This window comes from Carcharhinus amblyrhynchos, chromosome 30, assembly GCF_965287045.1.
Source record: "Carcharhinus amblyrhynchos chromosome 30, sCarAmb.v2.hapA, whole genome shotgun sequence".
Classification (NCBI taxonomy): Eukaryota; Metazoa; Chordata; class Chondrichthyes; order Carcharhiniformes; family Carcharhinidae; genus Carcharhinus; species Carcharhinus amblyrhynchos.
In genome coordinates this window covers 9,062,591-9,080,924 of record NC_137353.1, presented here as the reverse complement: position 1 = coordinate 9,080,924, position 18,334 = coordinate 9,062,591, and the positions used below count along the sequence as shown (strand labels likewise).

The 18,334-nt window shown below is 46.5% G+C and overlaps 1 protein-coding gene across 2 annotated transcripts; it reads right to left on the bottom strand.

Moving 5' to 3' along the window:
- Nucleotides 1-11,861: 11,861 nt before the first annotated feature.
- Nucleotides 11,862-15,339, bottom strand: her9 (hairy-related 9). Of its 2 annotated transcripts, none has more exons than XM_080215107.1 (4): nucleotides 14,868-15,339; nucleotides 14,578-14,673; nucleotides 14,201-14,288; nucleotides 11,862-14,049 (listed from the first exon to the last, which is right to left on the bottom strand). In XM_080215107.1, exons 1-4 carry the CDS (start codon nucleotides 14,973-14,975, stop codon nucleotides 13,400-13,402), a joined length of 942 nt encoding a protein of 313 aa, XP_080071233.1. In that variant the 5' UTR covers nucleotides 14,976-15,339; the 3' UTR covers nucleotides 11,862-13,399. The 2 variants fall into 2 exon arrangements, with proteins under 2 accessions (XP_080071233.1, XP_080071232.1); XM_080215106.1 differs by having other exon boundaries at nucleotides 11,862-14,052; nucleotides 14,868-15,337.
- Between the last annotated feature and the right edge of the window lie 2,995 nt (nucleotides 15,340-18,334).

Below are 18,334 nucleotides of genomic sequence, written 5' to 3'. Positions count from 1 at the left end.
AACTGATATGCACATGGTTCCAAAAAATAATTATCTCAGGGAATACTCGGCAGAAGCTCCCAATTATTTCATTGTCTGCTTGTGGTGGTGGGTAAAACTCATCTATTAGAGGACTGTTTGGAGTGGTGAAATTGCCAAAATTCCTGTTTCGTGTGTATTCTCTCTGAAGACAGTCAAAGTGAGAGCACCATGTGAACTATCTGGTCACAAAGATAACTACTCATTTCAAAGTGTCAAACATCAGGAGCAGATCTATAAAGCGAATCTATAGAGCAAAGCTACAAAGCCTTTAGACAGTTACGTGGGTAAAAGACAGTAGGACTAGGGGGCACAGCCTCAAGATAAAGGGGAGGCGGTTTAGAACGGAGTTGAGGAGGAACTTCTTCACTCAAAGGGTGGTGAATCTCTGGAATTCTCTGCCCGTTGAAGTGGTGGAGGCTGCCTCGCTAAATATTTTTAAGAAGCGGGTTGATGGGTTCTTGATAAGAGAGGGGATTAAGGGTTATGGGGAGAGGGCGGGAAAGTGGAACTGAGCCACAACAGATCAGCCATGATCTTATTGAATGGCGGGGCAGGCTCGAAGGGCTAGATGGCCTACTCCTGCTCCTATTTCTTATGTTCTTATGTTCTTATGTTAATACGGCTATCGAGGGATATGGGCCAAATGCGGGCAATTGGAGCTAGCTTAGTCATTACAAAAAAAGTGTGACATGGACAAGTGGGGCCGAAGGACCAGTTTCTAAAGGGCCTGTAAGCCTCTATGACTTTATGGCCAGAATTTTACCAGTGTGCCCGCTCCCATCCCAGGACCAGGCAAAGCTCAGAGAACGCCAAAGTCTGTTGGCCTGGGGTGGGATTGAACAAACCTCCGGTGGAGATGCCAGTAAAATTCCACCCTCTGGCTCTAAATGGGTGGTAGATTTTAATTATGCAGTGAAAAGAACAGCCACTGTAATATTTATAATATTCATCACATATCAAAAAGAGATTTTTCCCTTTGGTTCTTTGATGGGATGTGAGCACCTCTGCAAAGGCAACATTTATTGCCCATCCCCAGTAGCCCTTGAACCTACTGGCTTGTCACACCATTGCAGAGGGCAGTTAAAAGTCATCCACGTTGCTGTGGCTCTGGAGTCATGTAGACCAGACCCGGTAAGGATGGCAGATTTCCTTCTCTAAAGGATGTTAGTGAACTAGATGGTTTTTACACAATTGACGATCATGTTCACCATTGCTGAGACTAGCTTTATATTCCAGATTTAGTATCCTCTCATCCACCTTCTTCCATCGGGAAAAGGAGACAAAAATCCAAGGTCACGTACCAACCAATTCAAGAACAGCTTCTTTCTTGCTGCCATCAGACTTTTGAATAGACCTACCATAAATTGAGATGATCTTTCTCTACACCCTAGCTATGATTGTAACACTATAAGTTTTTTTGTTCATTCGTGGGACATGGGCGTCGCTAACTGGCCAGCATTTATTGTCTATCCCTAGTTGCCCTTTGAGGGCAGTTGAGAATCAACCACATTGCTGTTTCCTTGGAGTAGGCCAGACCAGATAAGGATGGCAGATTTCCTTCCCTAAAGGACATTAGTGAACCAAATGGGTTTTTCTGACAATTGACAATGGTTTCATGGGGATCAGTAGCTTCCTAATTCCAAATTTTTTTTATTTAATACAAATTCCACCATCTGCCGTGGCGAGATTGGAACTTGAGTCCCCAGAACACTAGCTGAGTTTCTGGATTAACAGTCTAGCAATAATACCACGAGGCCATCACCTCCCCACAGGGCACCCCCTCCTTTTCTTCTCCCCTGTGTACTCTATGAACGATATGTTTTGTCTGCATAGCGCACAAGAAACAATACTTATCATTGTATCCCAATACATGTGACAATAATAAATCAAATCAAATTGAAGTGTGTCGATATTGAACCTGTGTCCCCAGAGATTTAGCCTGAGCCTCTGATTTAGTAGTCTGGTGACATTGCCATAGCGTCATCTGAGCCCCTCAGTATATTAGAGCATTAGAAACTTAGGGTCCGCTCTTTCCCCATTGCGCCTCTGTGGCAGCAACTCCAGACTTGAGTGTCTCCATCAGCACGTAGTCCTAAACCTTGGAATGTGTCAGTCTGTAATGCACTTCCTAACTGAAACTTAGGTGCTACTATTGAGGATAGCTGGGACTTTTGGGAGCCCACCATGGGAGCTGTATCAGGCGGGGAGGGGAGGTGGTCCATGTAGAGGTCCGTTATCCTCAGGTGGGATTTTCCAATTTTGGGATGAGAGTGGCCGGAAAATCCCCTCCATATCTGTTCCGGTTTAATGGAAAATTCTGTGCGTGTAATGAAAAAAATCCAACCACTGAAGACTTACCCCCCACTCGAACTCCTGCCTGATAAAGCGAATGCGAGGAATTTTCTGACACAGCTTATACGAGGTGTAAAAATTCAAGGAAAGATCCCACCCCTCATTAGCTGAGACTAGCACTAGGAGTATCACAGCCGCCTGCTAAATTGCAACAAAACCTCACTAATTGTGTACACGTGGCTCAGTAATGATGTTATGTGGAAGTTTAGCACACTCAGACAGCTGCTGGCTTTCTTCATGTTCCTGTCTGGTTACAGACTATCAGTTGTCTTTCATACTGTTGTGGTCTGCTAATAGTCTGTTGTTCCTTTTCAGTGGATAATTATTGTCTGCTTGCTGCTGTCTTCCTCACATACATCCCCACCCCTGCCTCATCACTACCTCTCTTAACCCCTCCACTATCTCTGCGCTGTCAGAATGCTTGCCTCACGTCCAGTATGAGATGACCTGAAATTTCCTCTAATTGTACACTTGAGGATGGCGGCGGCACAGTGGTTAGCATTGCTGCCTTACAGCGCCAGGGACCCACGTTCGATTCCCGGCTTGGGTCACTGTCTGTGCGGAGTCTGCATGCTCTCCCCGTGTCTGCGTGGGTTTCCCGTGGATGCTCCGGTTTCCTCCCACAATCTAAAAGGCATGCTGGTTCGGATGCATTGACCCAAACAAGCACTAAAGTGTGGCAACTAGGGGATCTTCACAGTAAATTCATTGCCGTGTTGATTTACTTGTGATGAATAAATAAACTTTAAACTTTACTTTGGGGTGCCCGGGGACTGTTGTCCAAGGAGATTGTCTTCAGTCCCTGCCACAAACTCTATTCCCTAGTCCCCAATACATGAGATGAAAAGCATGGTCGAACAGATAGATTTTAACTAGCATCACTGACAGACAGAAAAATGAAGTGATTTGAATGCAAATTCCAATCTCTAGACAGCAACGAGGTGAGGGATGTGCAAGAGGCAGGATGAACACAGAGTTCTGGAGTTGGGGGATGAACACAGAGTTCTGAAATTGGGGACTGAACACAGAGTTCTGGCATTGGAGAATTAAATAAGAAGTCTCACAAAACCAGGTTGAAGTCCAACAGGTTTATTTGGTAGCAAAACCAGTCCAACGCTGGCATCTCCACATCATTGGAGAATTAACACAGAGTTCTGCAGTTGGAGAATGAACACAGAGTTGTGGTGTTGGGGAATGAACACAGAGTTCTGGAGTTGGGGGGTGAACACAGAGTTCTGGAATTGAGGGATGAACACAGAGTTCTGGAGTTGGGGAATGAACATAGAGTTCTGGCTTTGGGGGGGTGAATACAGAGTTCTGGGTTTGGGGAATGCACACACAGTTCTGGAGTTGGGGGATGAACACAGAGTTCTGGAATTGAGGGATAAACACAGAGTTCTGGAGTTGGGGAATGAACACAGAGTTCTGGAGTCGGAGAATGAATACAGAATTCTGAGTTGGAGAATGAACACAGAGTTCTGGAGTTGGAGAATGAACACAGAGTTCAGGTGTTGGGGAATGAAGATAGAGTTCTGGAGTTGGGGAATGAACACAGAGTTCTGGATTTGGGGAATGAACACTGAGTCCTGGAGTTGGGGAATGAACACAGAGTTCTGGGTCTGGGGGAATGAACACAGAGTTCTGGAGTTGGGGAATGCACACAGAGTTCTGGAGTTGGGGAATGAACACAGAGTTCTGGAGTTGGGGAATGAGCACAGAGCTCTGGATTTGGGGAATGAACACAGAGTTCTGGAGTCAGAGAATGAATACAGAATTCTGAGTTGGACAATGAACACAGAGAACTGGAATTGGAGAATGAACACAGAGTTCTGGAGTTGGGGAATGAACACAGAGTTCAGGTGTTGGGGAATGAAGATAGAGTTCTGGATTTGGGGAATGAACACAGAGTTCTAGAGTTGGGGAATGAACACAGAGTTCTGGAGTTGAGGGATGAACACAGAGTTCGGAGTTGGGGAATGAACACAGAGTTCTGGAGTTGGAGAATGAACACAGAGTTCTGGTTTTGGGGGAATTAACACAGAGTTCTGGAGTTGGGGAATGAACACAGAGTTCTGGAGTTGGGGGATGAACACAGAGTTCTGGATTTGGGGAATGCACACAGAGTCCTGGAGTTGAGGAATGAACACAGAGTTCTGGATTTGGGGAATGAACACAGAGTTCTGGAGTTGAGTAATGAATACAGAGTTCAGGAGCTGGAGAATGAACACGGAGTTCTGGAGTTGGGGAATGAACACAGAGTTCTGGAGTTGAGGGACAAACACAGAGTTCTGGAGTTGGGGGATGAACACAGAGTTCTGGAGTTGAGGGATGAACACAGCATTCTGGAGTTGGGGGATGAACACAGAGTTCTGGAGTTGGGGGATGAACACAGAGTTCTGGAGTTGGGGAATGAACACAGAGTTCTGGAGTTGGGGAATGAACACAGAGTTCTGGAGTTGAGGGACAAACACAGAGTTCTGGAGTTGGGGGATGAACACAGAGTTCAGGAGCTGGGGAATGAACACAGAGTTCTGGATTTGGGGAATGAACACAGAGTTCTGGAGTTGGGGAATGAACACAGAGTTCAGGAGCTGGGGAATGAACACAGAGTTCTGGATTTGGGGAATGAACACAGAGTACTAGAGTTGAGGGACAAACACAGAGTTCTGGAGTTGGTGGATGAACACAGAGTTCTGGAGTTGAGGGATGAACACAGTGTTCTGGAGTTGGGGGATGAACACAGAGATTTGGGGTTAGGGAATGAACACAGAGTTCTGGAGTTGGGGAATGAAAGCAGAGTTCTGGAGTTGGGGGATGAACACAGAGTTCTGGCTTTTGGGGAGTGAATACAGAGTTCTGGGTTTGGGGATTGAACACACAGTTCTGGAGTTGGGAAATGAACACAGAGTTCTGGAATTGAGGGATGAACACAGAGTTCTGGAGTTGGGGAATGGACACAGAGTTCTGGAGTTGGGGAATGAACACAGAGTTCTGGAGTAGGAGAATGAATACAGAATTCTGAGTTGGAAAATGAACACAGAGAACTGGAGCTAGAGAATGAACACAGAGTTCTGGAGTTGGGGAATGAACACACAGTTCTGGAGTTGGGGAATGAACATAGAGTTCAGGAGCTGGGGAATGAACACAGAGCTCTGGATTTGGGGAATGAACACAGAGTTCTGGAGTTGAGGGACAAACACAGAGTTCTGGAGTTGGGGGATGAACACAGAGTTCTGGAGTCGGAGAATGAATACAGAATTCTGAGTTGGAAAAATGAACACAGAGAACTGGAGTTGGAGAATGAACACAGAGTTCTGGAGTTGGGGAATGAACACAGAGTTCAGGTGTTGGGGAATGAAGATAGAGTTCTGGAGTTGGGGAATGAACACAGAGTTCTGGATTTGGGGAATGAACACAGAGTTCTGGAGCTGGGGAATGAGCACAGAGTTCTGGAGTTGGGGGATGAACACAGAGTTCTGGAGTCGGAGAATGAATACAGAATTCTGAGTTGGAAAAATGAACACAGAGAACTGGAGTTGGAGAATGAACACAGAGTTCTGGAGTTGGGGAATGAACACAGAGTTCAGGTGTTGGGGAATGAAGATAGAGTTCTGGAGTTGGGGAATGAACACAGAGTTCTGGATTTGGGGAATGAACACAGAGTTCTGGAGTTGGGGAATGAACACAGAGTTCTGGGTTTGGGGCAATGAACACAGAGTTCTGGAGTTGGGGAATGCACACAGAGTTCTGGAGTTGGGGAATGAACACAGAGTTCTGGAGTTGAGGGATGAACACAGAGTTCGGAGTTGGGGAATGAACACAGAGTTCTGGATTTGGGGGAATGAATGCAGAGTTCTGGAGTTGGGGAATGAACACAGAGTTCTGGAGTTGGGGAATGAACACAGAGTTCTGGAGTTGAGGAATGAACACAGAGTTCTGGATTTGGGGAATGAACACACAGTTCTGGAGTTGAGGGACAAGCACAGAGTTCTGGAGTTGGGGAATGAACACAGAGTTCTGGAGTTGAGGGACAAGCACAGAGTTCTGAGTTGGGGAATGAACACAGAGTTCTGGATTTGGGGGAATGAATGCAGAGTTCTGGAGTTGGCGAATGAACACAGAGTTCTGGAGTTGGGGAATGAACACACAGTTCTGGAGTTGGGGAATGAACATAGAGTTCAGGAGCTGGGGAATGAACACAGAGCTCTGGATTTGGGGAATGAACACAGAGTTCTGGAGTTGAGGGACAAACACAGAGTTCTGGAGTTGGGGGATGAACACAGAGTTCTGGAGTCGGAGAATGAATACAGAATTCTGAGTTGGAAAAATGAACACAGAGAACTGGAGTTGGAGAATGAACACAGAGTTCTGGAGTTGGGGAATGAACACAGAGTTCAGGTGTTGGGGAATGAAGATAGAGTTCTGGAGTTGGGGAATGAACACAGAGTTCTGGATTTGGGGAATGAACACAGAGTTCTGGAGTTGGGGAATGAACACAGAGTTCTGGGTTTGGGGCAATGAACACAGAGTTCTGGAGTTGGGGAATGCACACAGAGTTCTGGAGTTGGGGAATGAACACAGAGTTCTGGAGTTGAGGGATGAACACAGAGTTCGGAGTTGGGGAATGAACACAGAGTTCTGGATTTGGGGGAATGAATGCAGAGTTCTGGAGTTGGGGAATGAACACAGAGTTCTGGAGTTGGGGAATGAACACAGAGTTCTGGAGTTGAGGAATGAACACAGAGTTCTGGATTTGGGGAATGAACACAGAGTTCTGGATTTGGGGCATGAACACAGAGTTCTGGATTTGGGGAATGAACACAGAGTCCTGGAGTTGAGGAATGAACACAGAGTTCTGGAGTTGGGGAATGAACACAGAGTTCTGAAGTTGAGGAATGAACACAGAGTTCTGGAGTTGGGGAATGAACACACAGTTCTGGAGTTGAGGGACAAGCACAGAGTTCTGGAGTTGGGGAATGAACACAGAGTTCTGGAGTTGAGGGACAAGCACAGAGTTCTGAGTTGGGGAATGAACACAGAGTTCTGGATTTGGGGGAATGAATGCAGAGTTCTGGAGTTGGGGAATGAACACAGAGTTCTGGAGTTGGGGAATGAACACAGAGTTCTGGAGTTGAGGAATGAACACAGAGTTCTGGATTTGGGGAATGAACACACAGTTCTGGATTTGGGGCATGAACACAGAGTTCTGGATTTGGGGAATGAACACAGAGTCCTGGAGTTGAGGAATGAACACAGAGTTCTGGAGTTGGGGAATGAACACAGAGTTCTGAAGTTGAGGAATGAATACAGAGTTCTGGAGTTGAGGAATGAACACAGAGTTCTGGAGTTGGGGAATGAACACACAGTTCTGGAGTTGAGGGGCAAGCACAGAGTTCTGGAGTTGGGGAATGAACACAGAGTTCTGGAGTTGAGGGACAAGCACAGAGTTCTGGAGTTGGGGGATGAACACAGAGTTCTGGAGTTGAGGGATGAACACAGCGTTCTGGAGTTGAGGGATGAACACAGAGTTCTGGAGTTGGGGAATGAACACAGAGTTCTGGAGTTGGGGGATGAACACAGAGTTCTGGCTTTGGGGGATGAACACAGTGTTCTGGATTTGGGGAATGAACATAGAGTTCTGGGTTTGGGGGATGAACACAGAATTCTGGAGTTGGGGAATGAACACCATTCTAGGGTTGGGCGCATTGGTGGGCTTCAGGAGATCACAGAGATAGGAAGTGAGGGGGGGTGTCAGGGATTTGAACACGATTAAATATTTTAAAATAGAGGCATTGGCAGACCAATATAGTTCAGCGAATACGGAGATGATGTGTGACTTCTTCTTCAGCAGCCCCTTGGGGTTGAGGTGACTTGTGTCCACATTAAAAATGAGTTCTCAGATGACTGAGGAGTTCAGTATGTGACCTACAGTCTCTGTCACAGGTAGGCAGGCAGGTGGTTGGAGGAGGGGGTGGGCAGAATGCCCAGGTTGCTCTATTCACCGTTGACGCTTGTATTCAGCTCTTGACGATGACACTCAAGGTGTTCAGCCAAAATGTAACCATGCCCAAAGAAATGCAGGTAACACGGTAAATGTGTGGTTACAGGGATAGAGCCGGGCGCGGTGGAGAGGGCGGAGAGCCTGGGTAAGATGCACTATCGGAGAGTTGATGCAGACTCAACGGGCCGGATAGCCTCCTAGTACATTGTAAATGCACGGGGTTACAGGGATAGGGCAGAGCGAGGGTGAGGGGGGAAGGGAGGGGTGTTTGAGCCTAGGTAAGATGCACTTTCAAAGAGTGGATGTAGACTGGACGTGGTTACGGCCTTCTTCTGCACCTTAGGGATTCTATAAATGCAGAACAAGACAGGGCCAGAAAAAAATTGATGGGCTGAAAGGCCTCCTTCTGCAATTGTAGGGATTGTATGATTGTTGGATGAGACAGGGCCAGAACAGAAGTGATGGGCCGAACAGCCACCTTCTGGAATTGTTGGGACTGTATGACTGATGGATCAAATAGGGCCAGGAGAGAATTGTCGGGCCAGGATTTGAACTGATGGGCCGAACATCCTGCTTCTGAAATTGTAGGGATTCTGACTGCTCGACAAGAGGGGCAGAACAAAATTGACGGGCTGAACGGCCTGCTTCTGCAATTGTGGGGATTCGACAACTGCTGGACAAGGCAGAGCCAGAAGATAATCGATGGGCCAGAATTGAATTGATGGGACAAACAGCCCCCTTCTGCAACTGAAGGGATTCTGATTGTTAGACAAGGGGGGGAGTCAGAACAGAAGAGATGGGCCGAACAGCCTGCTTCTGCAGTTGTAGGGATTCTGATTGTTCGACAAGAGGGTCAGAACAGAAGAGATGGGCCGAACAGCCTGCTTCTGCAGTTGTGAAGATTCTACGATTACTGAACAAGACAAGGCCAGAAGAGAATTGTTGGGCCAGAACTGAATTGATGGGCCGAACGTCATGATTCTGAAATTGTCGGGGTTCGCACTGCTAGACAAGAGGGGCAGAACAAAAAATTGACGGGCTGAACGGCCTGCTTCTGTTCCCTCCCCACTCCCTCGGTGAGTCCTGATTCTGGTCTAACCATTGCTCTGTCACTGCTCTTGCTGGCCCGGGCTGCTGCTGCTTGTCTTGTGAGCTTTGGCTGCGTTCTCCCGCTGCCTTATCGCCCTGTGCTCACTGGCTGCTGGGCTGCTGCCTGCTGCTCGCTGCTGATCTTCCTGCCGGCTGTGTGCGCCGGCCCCTGGCAGCACACACACACGCGTACTGCGGCCGCTTGCCGAGCAGCCAGGGTTCGCTGTGTTCTCACGACCTCTCGGCTCTCCCCGTGTCATGCGGGGGTTAGTCAGTCCTTGCCAAGAGCTCCGAGTACAAACTTGAAAACGCACTTTGGCCGCGAGAGAAGGACGCTGCCAACTTTATTTCTCTCTCTCTCTCTCTCTCCAGCCCTCAGCTCTCTTTTAGAGTCAAAAAAAATAAGTGCTGGCGAAATAAACAAACTTTACTTTTGGAATTACAGCAATTAAAAACTTCGGAGAGTAAATTTTAGGATGAATCCACATCAGTTATTGCAAATTTACCTGCGATTTTCCGGAGAAAATGTATATTATTTTCTATTTGAATTTGTCATTTTTTGGTGATCCCAGATGTAGGAAATCGAACCGTAAAGTTTTCAGAGACTGGGGAATATCCAAAAGTTGCTGTCTGCACAATGATGTATTTATTGGAGGTCACTCGAGTTTTGTTTTATTTCTCCTTAGTTTCCAAAAGGGTTTCGCACATTAATTTTAAAAGTATATATTCGTTGGCCTTATTAAGTTGTAATAATTATTATTCACCCCCCCCCCCCTCCCCAATAAAGGGGGAGGATATGCCAGTTTGCAGGGTTGCTGCACAGAGGGCTGAGTGAGTGACACCGGGCTGGCTGAGTGTTTGCATGGTGTTTTGTAACAGGAGCCGGGCCGCTGTAATTGAATACTCCTTGAAGGTAGACGGTGGCAGGGGGTCGGCACACGGCTCCCCTCACGCCGAAGTTGGCTGGGGCAATCCCAGCACAGGAGCGCCCGTCTCTGGTCACCCAGTGCAAGGGCCCACACTCGCTTACTGAGATCCCCTTAGAGGATAGTTTATATGCGAAACAATGCGCTGGAGAAAAGGGCAGATTAAATAAACAGTGACCACGGACGAAAATATGTGAATGATCTTCCCTTTTCTCATTTAAAATTGGGATTTTAATATTAACATAGATCCGTGTCAGTTAAAATGTGACCATATGCAAAGATGTGTAGGTTAGGTAGATTGGCTATGCTAAATTGCCCCATCTGTCCAAAGGTGTGCAGGTTGGGTGGATTGGCCATGCTAAATTGCCCCTTAGTGTCCCAAGGTGTGCAAGTTAGGTGGGTTGGCCATGCTAAATTGCCCCTTCATCTCCCAAGATGTGTAGGTTAGGTGGGTTGAACATGCTAAATTGACCTTTAGTGTCCCATTCGGTAGATAGATTGGCCATGCTAAGTTGCCCCTTAGTGTCCCAAGATGTGTAGGTTAGGTGGGTTCGCCATTCTAAACTGCCCCTTCATCTCCCAAGATGTGTAGATGAGTTGAACATGCTAAATTGCCCCTTAGTGTCCCATTCAGTTAGATAGATTGACCATGCTAAATTGCCCCTTAGTATGGCCTGAGTGGGATCATGGTCAGTGCAGACTCGATCCGCCAAATGGCCTCCTTCTGCACCCTAGGGATTATATGGCAGATCTCTAAGTTAGGGGGTTTGCCATGCTAAATTGCTCCTTAAATGTTCCAAGATGTGTGGGTTAGGTGGAATGGCCATGCTAAATTGTCCCTTAGTGTCCCAAGCTATGCAGTTTGTTTGGATAAGCTATGTGAAATGTGTGGGGTTATGAGGATAGGGCCTGGGTAAGACATTCTCTCCAGTCAGTGCAGATGTGATGGGCCAAATGGCCTCTTTTGCACTAGAGGGATTCTATGATAGAGACAGCTTTTTCTATCCTGCCTCCTCCCTCCCCCTGTCTTAATCTATCGATTTGGAATATATCTGTGGCACCTCTAATCTATTCCCACCCATCAGAAGGCGTTTATTGCTTCTTATCTGTGGAGATTTTATCTAATGGAATTTTAGATATTTCAATTGATCAGCTTCCAAGATTCCCACAGTGTCATATTCATAAAGGTTAATAATTTCTGTATATTACTACTGATGATGCAGACTTGTATTTGTAGTAGGGGATGAGAGAAGCCATGTACTCATATGGATGGAGAATGGTGGCTAACTCAGAAGAGCACAACTATTTTTGGATAAAATCAAGCTTCAGATCAAACCCAAGATGGGGTTGTCTCTCTTGTGGGGACCATGAACTGGATTCAATTTGAATTTGGTTTTTGGAACAAGCAATGGATTTAGGTCCATTCTGAACATTGGCTTTGTAACTTTAAGGATGAGTAATAAAAACAAGAATGCAACTTAATCTAAAGTTTATTTATTAGTCACAAGTAGGCTTACAATAACACTGCAAGGAAGTTACTATGAAAATCTCCTAGTCGCCACACTCTGGTGCCTGTTCGGGTACACTGAGGGAGAATTTAGCACCACCAATGCCCCTAACCTGTACATCTTTGGACTGTGGGAGGAAACAGGAGCAAACCCACAGGCACAGGAGAACGTGCAAACTCTGCACAGACAGAGACCCAAGTCAAAAATACGAACCCAGGTCTCTGGTGCTGTGAGGTAGCAGTGCTAACCGTTGTGCCACCATGCCACCCCATTCATTTATTAATGAGTGCAATTTGATGTATGTAGACACCTTTGCACCATTTGTAATGATCACTTTGAAATATCTGCAATGTTTCTTTGACTATATTGAAGTATCTCAGTGTCTAACATGTTGTGGAGACCCTGAATGTATTATTGCATTTTTGCGTGATGCCCACTTTGAAATGTCCTTTCAGATATTTTACCAATTAAGTATATATGTTTGCAACAATAACCAAAAGAGGTTATCTTCCCATTTGCACTTGCTGTATTGTGAGGACTTGCCGCCTTCCGCTGCCAGATTCTGTAGTTCTCTGGAAGTGCCCTTCAGTGTAGCAGTCTGCTGGGAGTTATTAACTTCGCCACTACATTCCCAGGCACATCAATGGAACTCACCGCTGCATGCAGCCCGCTGCATACTTGATGAGACCTAAACCCCCTTTGAAACTTGGCTTTAATTACTTTTTATTCAATGGTGGGGGGGGGGGGGGGGAACAGAAAGATGATAAATTCCCCGCCTTTTAGTCGGCTATCTATTCTCTACAACAATGTTCAGACATTTCCCGCCTTTTACGATTTTCTGCATTCAGATACACCGCGTTGGTGCAGGAAATAAGCCCCTTTGTCAAAAAAAGCCTGGCAGATGGCGCCGATTATCCTCAAAATTTATTGTAAATTCCTCCCCCCCCCTTTTCTCAACCAAGTTTCTATATTCCTTCCTCGGGACCCCCAAGAGAATAAGGCACGATGCAAACAAAGCATTGCAACCTAGGATGGGGATAACTTTTATGAATGAATGATCCTTTTTTGACATCTAGTGCGCGCAACTAGAAGCGGGAAGTTTAAAAATTCAAGTTTAAACTCCCCCGCTCCTCCCATTCAAAAGCACCATCAAATTATGCAGACTAGCCCCTTCCAAAAAAAAATAATAGGGTTAGAAAGGGGGACAGGTAAATGCTTATATAGAAAAAAAGACATTTTATTTTCTGTAAAGTCAAAAAAAATTACAAAAGACTTTGGTATATGGTACCCATATTAAAACAGGTTTCAAATCTTATTACAAGAACTCTTCTCCCCCCCAAAAAAAACAGTAAAATATTTCAGAAACAGAATCAAGTATATTCTATTTACACCCACAATAAATAAGTCTCTTATAATGATAAGTACAAGTGTCCCCAACAATGGAACAGGTCAGTTTTTATAAGTTCTTTGAAAGTTCTTTTTTTAAAAAGTCTTTTCAACTTTCACCAGGGTCTCCAGACAGATTCAGTGTTGTCTGGCCCTGTGCTCACTCCCAGTGGGCTGTGGCTCTGAGATACGCCGGGGATGTTGGGCCCGAATGGCACCGAGGTCATTCCCTGGACGGGCGAGCTGTTCAGCTTGGAGCTCGGTGGCAAGGCGGAGGAGCTGACGGTCACCGGCAGGTTGGCATTGGCGTACAGGGGGATGACCGGTCCGGCGATCTGTCCGCCCGAGGAGGAAGAGCTGGAGGAGGAAGAGGAGGAGGAAGATGCGGCGAAGGGAGGGCTGGGGATCAGGAAGGCGAAGTGTCCGTCCGCCGCCGGCACCAGCTGGAAGCCCCCGTACACCTTGGGAGACACCGCCTCGGCCGGGCTCAACTTGCAGGGCAGACCCACCCCGCCGCTGGCTGGCAGCTGGACGTGGAGCGGCTGCCCCAGGTGAGCGCCTCCTGGCACCGGGGCTGGGTTGGCCGGAGCCTGCGGGTAATTCAGGGCCACCATGTGGCCCAGGCAGCTGGACAAGTGGCTCAGGAGGCGGGTGCGGACATCAGTGTTCACCCCCTCGCAGGTGGAGAGGAAACGAGTCACTTCATTCATACATTCGTTAAATCCAGCTCGGTATTTGCCCAGGACCGTTGGATCTGCAGTTAAAGCTGCTGTGAGAGAAAGGGGGAAAAAAGACACAATTAGAATAATACAACCACAGAAAAATAATTCGAAAAAATAACATTGAATGTTGTGACTTTCACATAATGTTGGGAGAGGGAGTGGGAATAATACATTCCCTTCTTTTACCCTACTCACCAGTCATCTGTACACGTTGTAAATTTCGAAGGTGTTTCACTGTCATTTCAAGGATGTCCGCTTTCTCCAGCTTAGAATGTCTGGAACTCTGAAATACGAAGTTTTTGTTTTAAACAACGTCAAGACTTGACCTTTTCCTTAAAATACAAGGCAAGATTTTCCTTAAAATGCAAGTTTTTAAAATATCAACACCTTTTCGTCAAAACATAAAGACAAAATTTTTAACAATATCAACACCTCCTCCTTAAAACATAAGCTAGAAAACGTTTTAAAAACATCCAAGATCTGCCCCCTTTTCCTTAGGGCACTAGTTTTAACAGCACCAAGATTTTCTCTTTAACAAAACTATTCCGAGAGGGGTTTCGCTGCTAACTTACATCTTTCTTCAACGCATCCAGGATCAAAGTCTTCAGCTGACTCAAGCTCTCGTTAATTCTCGCCCTGCGTCTTTTTTCCATGATAGGCTTGGAAGACTGTTCAGAAATAACAAAACAAAACCCCACGATTAAACACATTTCAAATAAAGCACTGGACATCCCTCTAGCAGAAAGTGCTGTCCAAAATTTCCCATAGGGGGAGGGGGAGTGGGAAGGAAATCTCTCTCTTCCCCCCAGCTTTCAAATTTAAATAAAAGATTTAAATTTTTATTTTAATTTTTAAGTCTTACCTTTCTGTTCTCGCTGGCGCTTTTGGGTTTATCCGGTGTCTGTGGGGAGTTGGCTGAAGAGCCCACGGTGGGGGAGATAGAAGATTTCTCCATGGTGTCAGCTGGCATGTTGAAAGTTAAAAAGAGAAACTTTCTGTTGGGCTGGGAGGCTTGCAAGGAGTTTGGGTATCCTCGAAAGCCACTCACCTGAGCGCTCCGAAAGCTAGTGGCGTCTGCTACCAAATAAACTTGTTGGGACTTTTAACCTGGTGTTGTGAGACTTCTTACTGTCCTGGAAATGGGCAGTGGGGGGCAATGCCTCCGGAAGGTGCTGTGAATGCTGAGTGGGTTTGCAGCGAGATGGATATAATCTGTCTCTCTTCCCCCCTGTTGCAGTGCTGGGTTAATGTAGCAATGCTGCGACACTGTAGCAATGTCCTACCCCTGTAGCAGTGCTGGGTTAATGTAGCAAAGTCCTGCTGAATGTATCGAGCCGGCCTTTCCCGGGCACTTGTAGCAATTTATAAGCCGGCGGCCAATCGCAGCTCGTGTGAAACCCGCTCGACATTCTTTCCCACACTGGCCTCAGCCAATGGCAGCACCCCAGCCCCGTCCCCGCGCTCCCATTGGTCGCGGCCCCCCCCGCGGGCCGTCACTCACGCGCCAGCCCGCCTTCAGCACGCGGCACGCCAGGCCCCGCCCCCCTCCCCGCCCTGCCATTGGCCGCCGGCAGCCCCCGAGCTGTCAATCATCCTCCCGGGTGAATCAGTGCTGACAGGTGACATCTGTCGGCGCGCGAGGCAGCCGCTCTCAGCCCCCTAAACAGCAAGCTGCAGCACGTGCCAAAGTGCTTTGCACAAGAGTCGTTTATTTCCCCCCCTCTTCCCTGCCCCATGCAGTTTAACCATTTACTTGCAAAATCTTTTGGGCCAAAACAAACAATTGCTGGTTATCTTTTGCTTTATAAGTAAAGTAAAAGTAAAGTTTATTTATTCGTCACAAGTAAGGCTTACATTGCAATGAAGTTACTGTGGAATTCCTGTTTTCCAGTTTCCATCTGTGAATTATTTTATTCTTGAATTGCAATTTATTCTTGAAAAACGCTTTTGCATTTGTGGACTATTGGGTTGCATTTGCATTTTTACCAATGCATCCTGTTGAACATCCGTGAACGGGTGTATTATTGCTAAATGCATTGCACTCTCAGAAATGAAAAAAAAAGTTCGGATTTGTGAATGATTTGGTTGCTGCAACGCACTTGCATTTCTACCAATGTATTCTGTTAAACATCTGTGAGCAGTGCATTATTGCAACAAATGCATAGTGTTAAACATTTGTGAACGAGTCCAATGCAACAAATGCATAGTGTTAAACATCTGCGAACGCGTGCAAATGCATTGCACACTGACAAGTGAAGAACGTTTGGATTTGTGAATGATTGGGATGTTGCAACGCACGGGGTTCTGACAAATCTTAAATATTTATGAACGAGTTCATTGTTGCAATGCATTGCCTTTACAAAAGAAAACGAACTAAATTGTTGCAAATGAAAAGTCATGTTGAATTCGAAACGTTCACTCGGTTTCTCTCTTCACAGATGCTGCCAAACTTGCTGAGTGTTTCCCCAGCGCTACCTGTTTTTATTAACAAGTAAACAGACAGTAACATGTTGTAATTGTTACTATATTCGGTTGCATCTCAGAAGCGGTAGCTATTGAAGTGGATGTTGTACAAAACCTGTGTAACAGGAAGAAGAATTTGGAAACATTCCTGTTTGATCTGCAGAAGTGTGTGGTGATATGGAGTCTTCATTCAGTATTTGGCTGGTCATTGAAACCCCATTGTACAGGAGGGGGCTATTCGGCCCATCGAGTCTGCACCGACTCTCTAACAGAGCATTTTACCCAGGCCCTATCCCCCACACATTTACCAACTTCTCTAACCTACTCAGGGGCAATTTGCCATGACCAATCCACATAACCTTTTGGACTGTGGGCAGGAAACCAGAGCATCCGGAGGAAACCCACGCAGAGACGGGGAAAACGTGCAAACTGTACACAGACAGTGATCCAAGCTGGGTTCGAACTGGGATTCCTGGCGCTGTGAGGCAGCAGTGCTCACCACTGTGAGTTACGGTCTAAAACTGATAATGTCTGTAAATCTGAAATTCCTAGGAATTGCAAGTTCATGTCAGGAGCACTAACACATGGAATTTTTACTAATAATCAATACTTGCATAAGCACAATACAAGTAGTCATACAGCACAGAAACATGCCCTTTGGCCCACATGTCTATGCTGACCATCAAATGTCAGTAATCCGTGGCACAGTAATGGGCAGCACGGTGGCACAGTGGTTAGCACTGCTGCCTCACAGCACCAGCGACCTGGATTCAATTGCTGGCTTGGGTCACTCTCTGCATGATCTCTCCATGTCTGTGTGGGTTTCCTCCGGGTGCTCCGGTTTCCTCCCACAGTCTGAAAGGCGGCTGGTTAGGGTGCATTGGCCATGGTAAATTCTCTCTCAGTGTACCCGAACAAGCGCCGGAGTGTGGCAACTAGGGGATTTTCACAGTAACTTCATTGCAGTATTAATGTAAGCCTACTTGTGACACTAATAAATAAAATTAAACTTACTCCCAGAAAATGCTGGAAAATCTCAGCAGGTCTGACAGCATCTGTGGAGGGACAGTAAACTGATATTTCTAGTCTGACTCCAGCTCTGATGAAGGGTCATCCAGACTCGGAACATTGGCTCTATTCTCTCCCCACAGATGTTGTCAGAGATGCGGAGATTTTCCAGCATTTTGTCTTTGTTTGAGATTCCAGCATTCTCCCCCTGTCTGCATGAGTTTCCTCCGGGTGCTCCGGTTTCCTCCCACAGTCCAAAGATGTGCAGGTTAGCTGGAATGGCCATGGTAAATTGACCCTTCGTGTTCCAAGATGTGTAGTTTAGAGGGATAAGTAAACATGTGGGGTTACAGGGAGGGGTGGCTGGGCAGGATTGTTGTCTGTGCAGGCTGGATGGGCCAAATGAAGGAATTCTATGGTTCTATCCCCGCAGTGTTTTGGTTAAAACTTTAATCCCATTCACCAGCACTTGGTCCAGTTGTTTGGGGCAGTTGATGAAGGTGCACATTCTTAAATTACGTTTAGGCAAAAATAAATCCCAAAAAAGAAAAAAAAGCTTTATTGTTTTTTGCAGGGAAGTCAGGAAGAAGCATTCTCACAGTAACTTCATTGCAGTGTTGATGTAAATCTATTTGTGACTCTAAAATGGAGTGCGGGCTGGTGATGAAATGGTTAAGAGGGAAGCAGCTCTCGGCTGTTTGTCTGTGGTTTCAGTGGGGGCTGTGCCTTCAGCAGCCTGGGAAAACCCCGCCTTCTGTCCCAAAGCCTGGGAGTGGGGCCGGGCCAGGTTGCTTGTGCGGAGGGAGCAGTGTAAACACAGGGCCGTGTGCTCTGCAAGCACCCTCCCTCTGCAAGCAC

Excerpts from the sequence above, each read along its gene's own strand:
- her9 (XM_080215106.1), bottom strand. The coding sequence starts at position 14,975 with ATGCCAGCTGACACCATGGAGAAATCTTCTATCTCCCCCACCGTGGGC. Across the intron at positions 14,674-14,867 it reads GCGCCAGCGAGAACAGAAAG|TCTTCCAAGCCTATCATGGA; the intron begins GTAAGACTTAAA and ends ATTTCTGAACAG. Across the intron at positions 14,053-14,200 it reads ACAACGTGTACAGATGACTG|CAGCTTTAACTGCAGATCCA; the intron begins GTGAGTAGGGTA and ends TTTCTCTCACAG.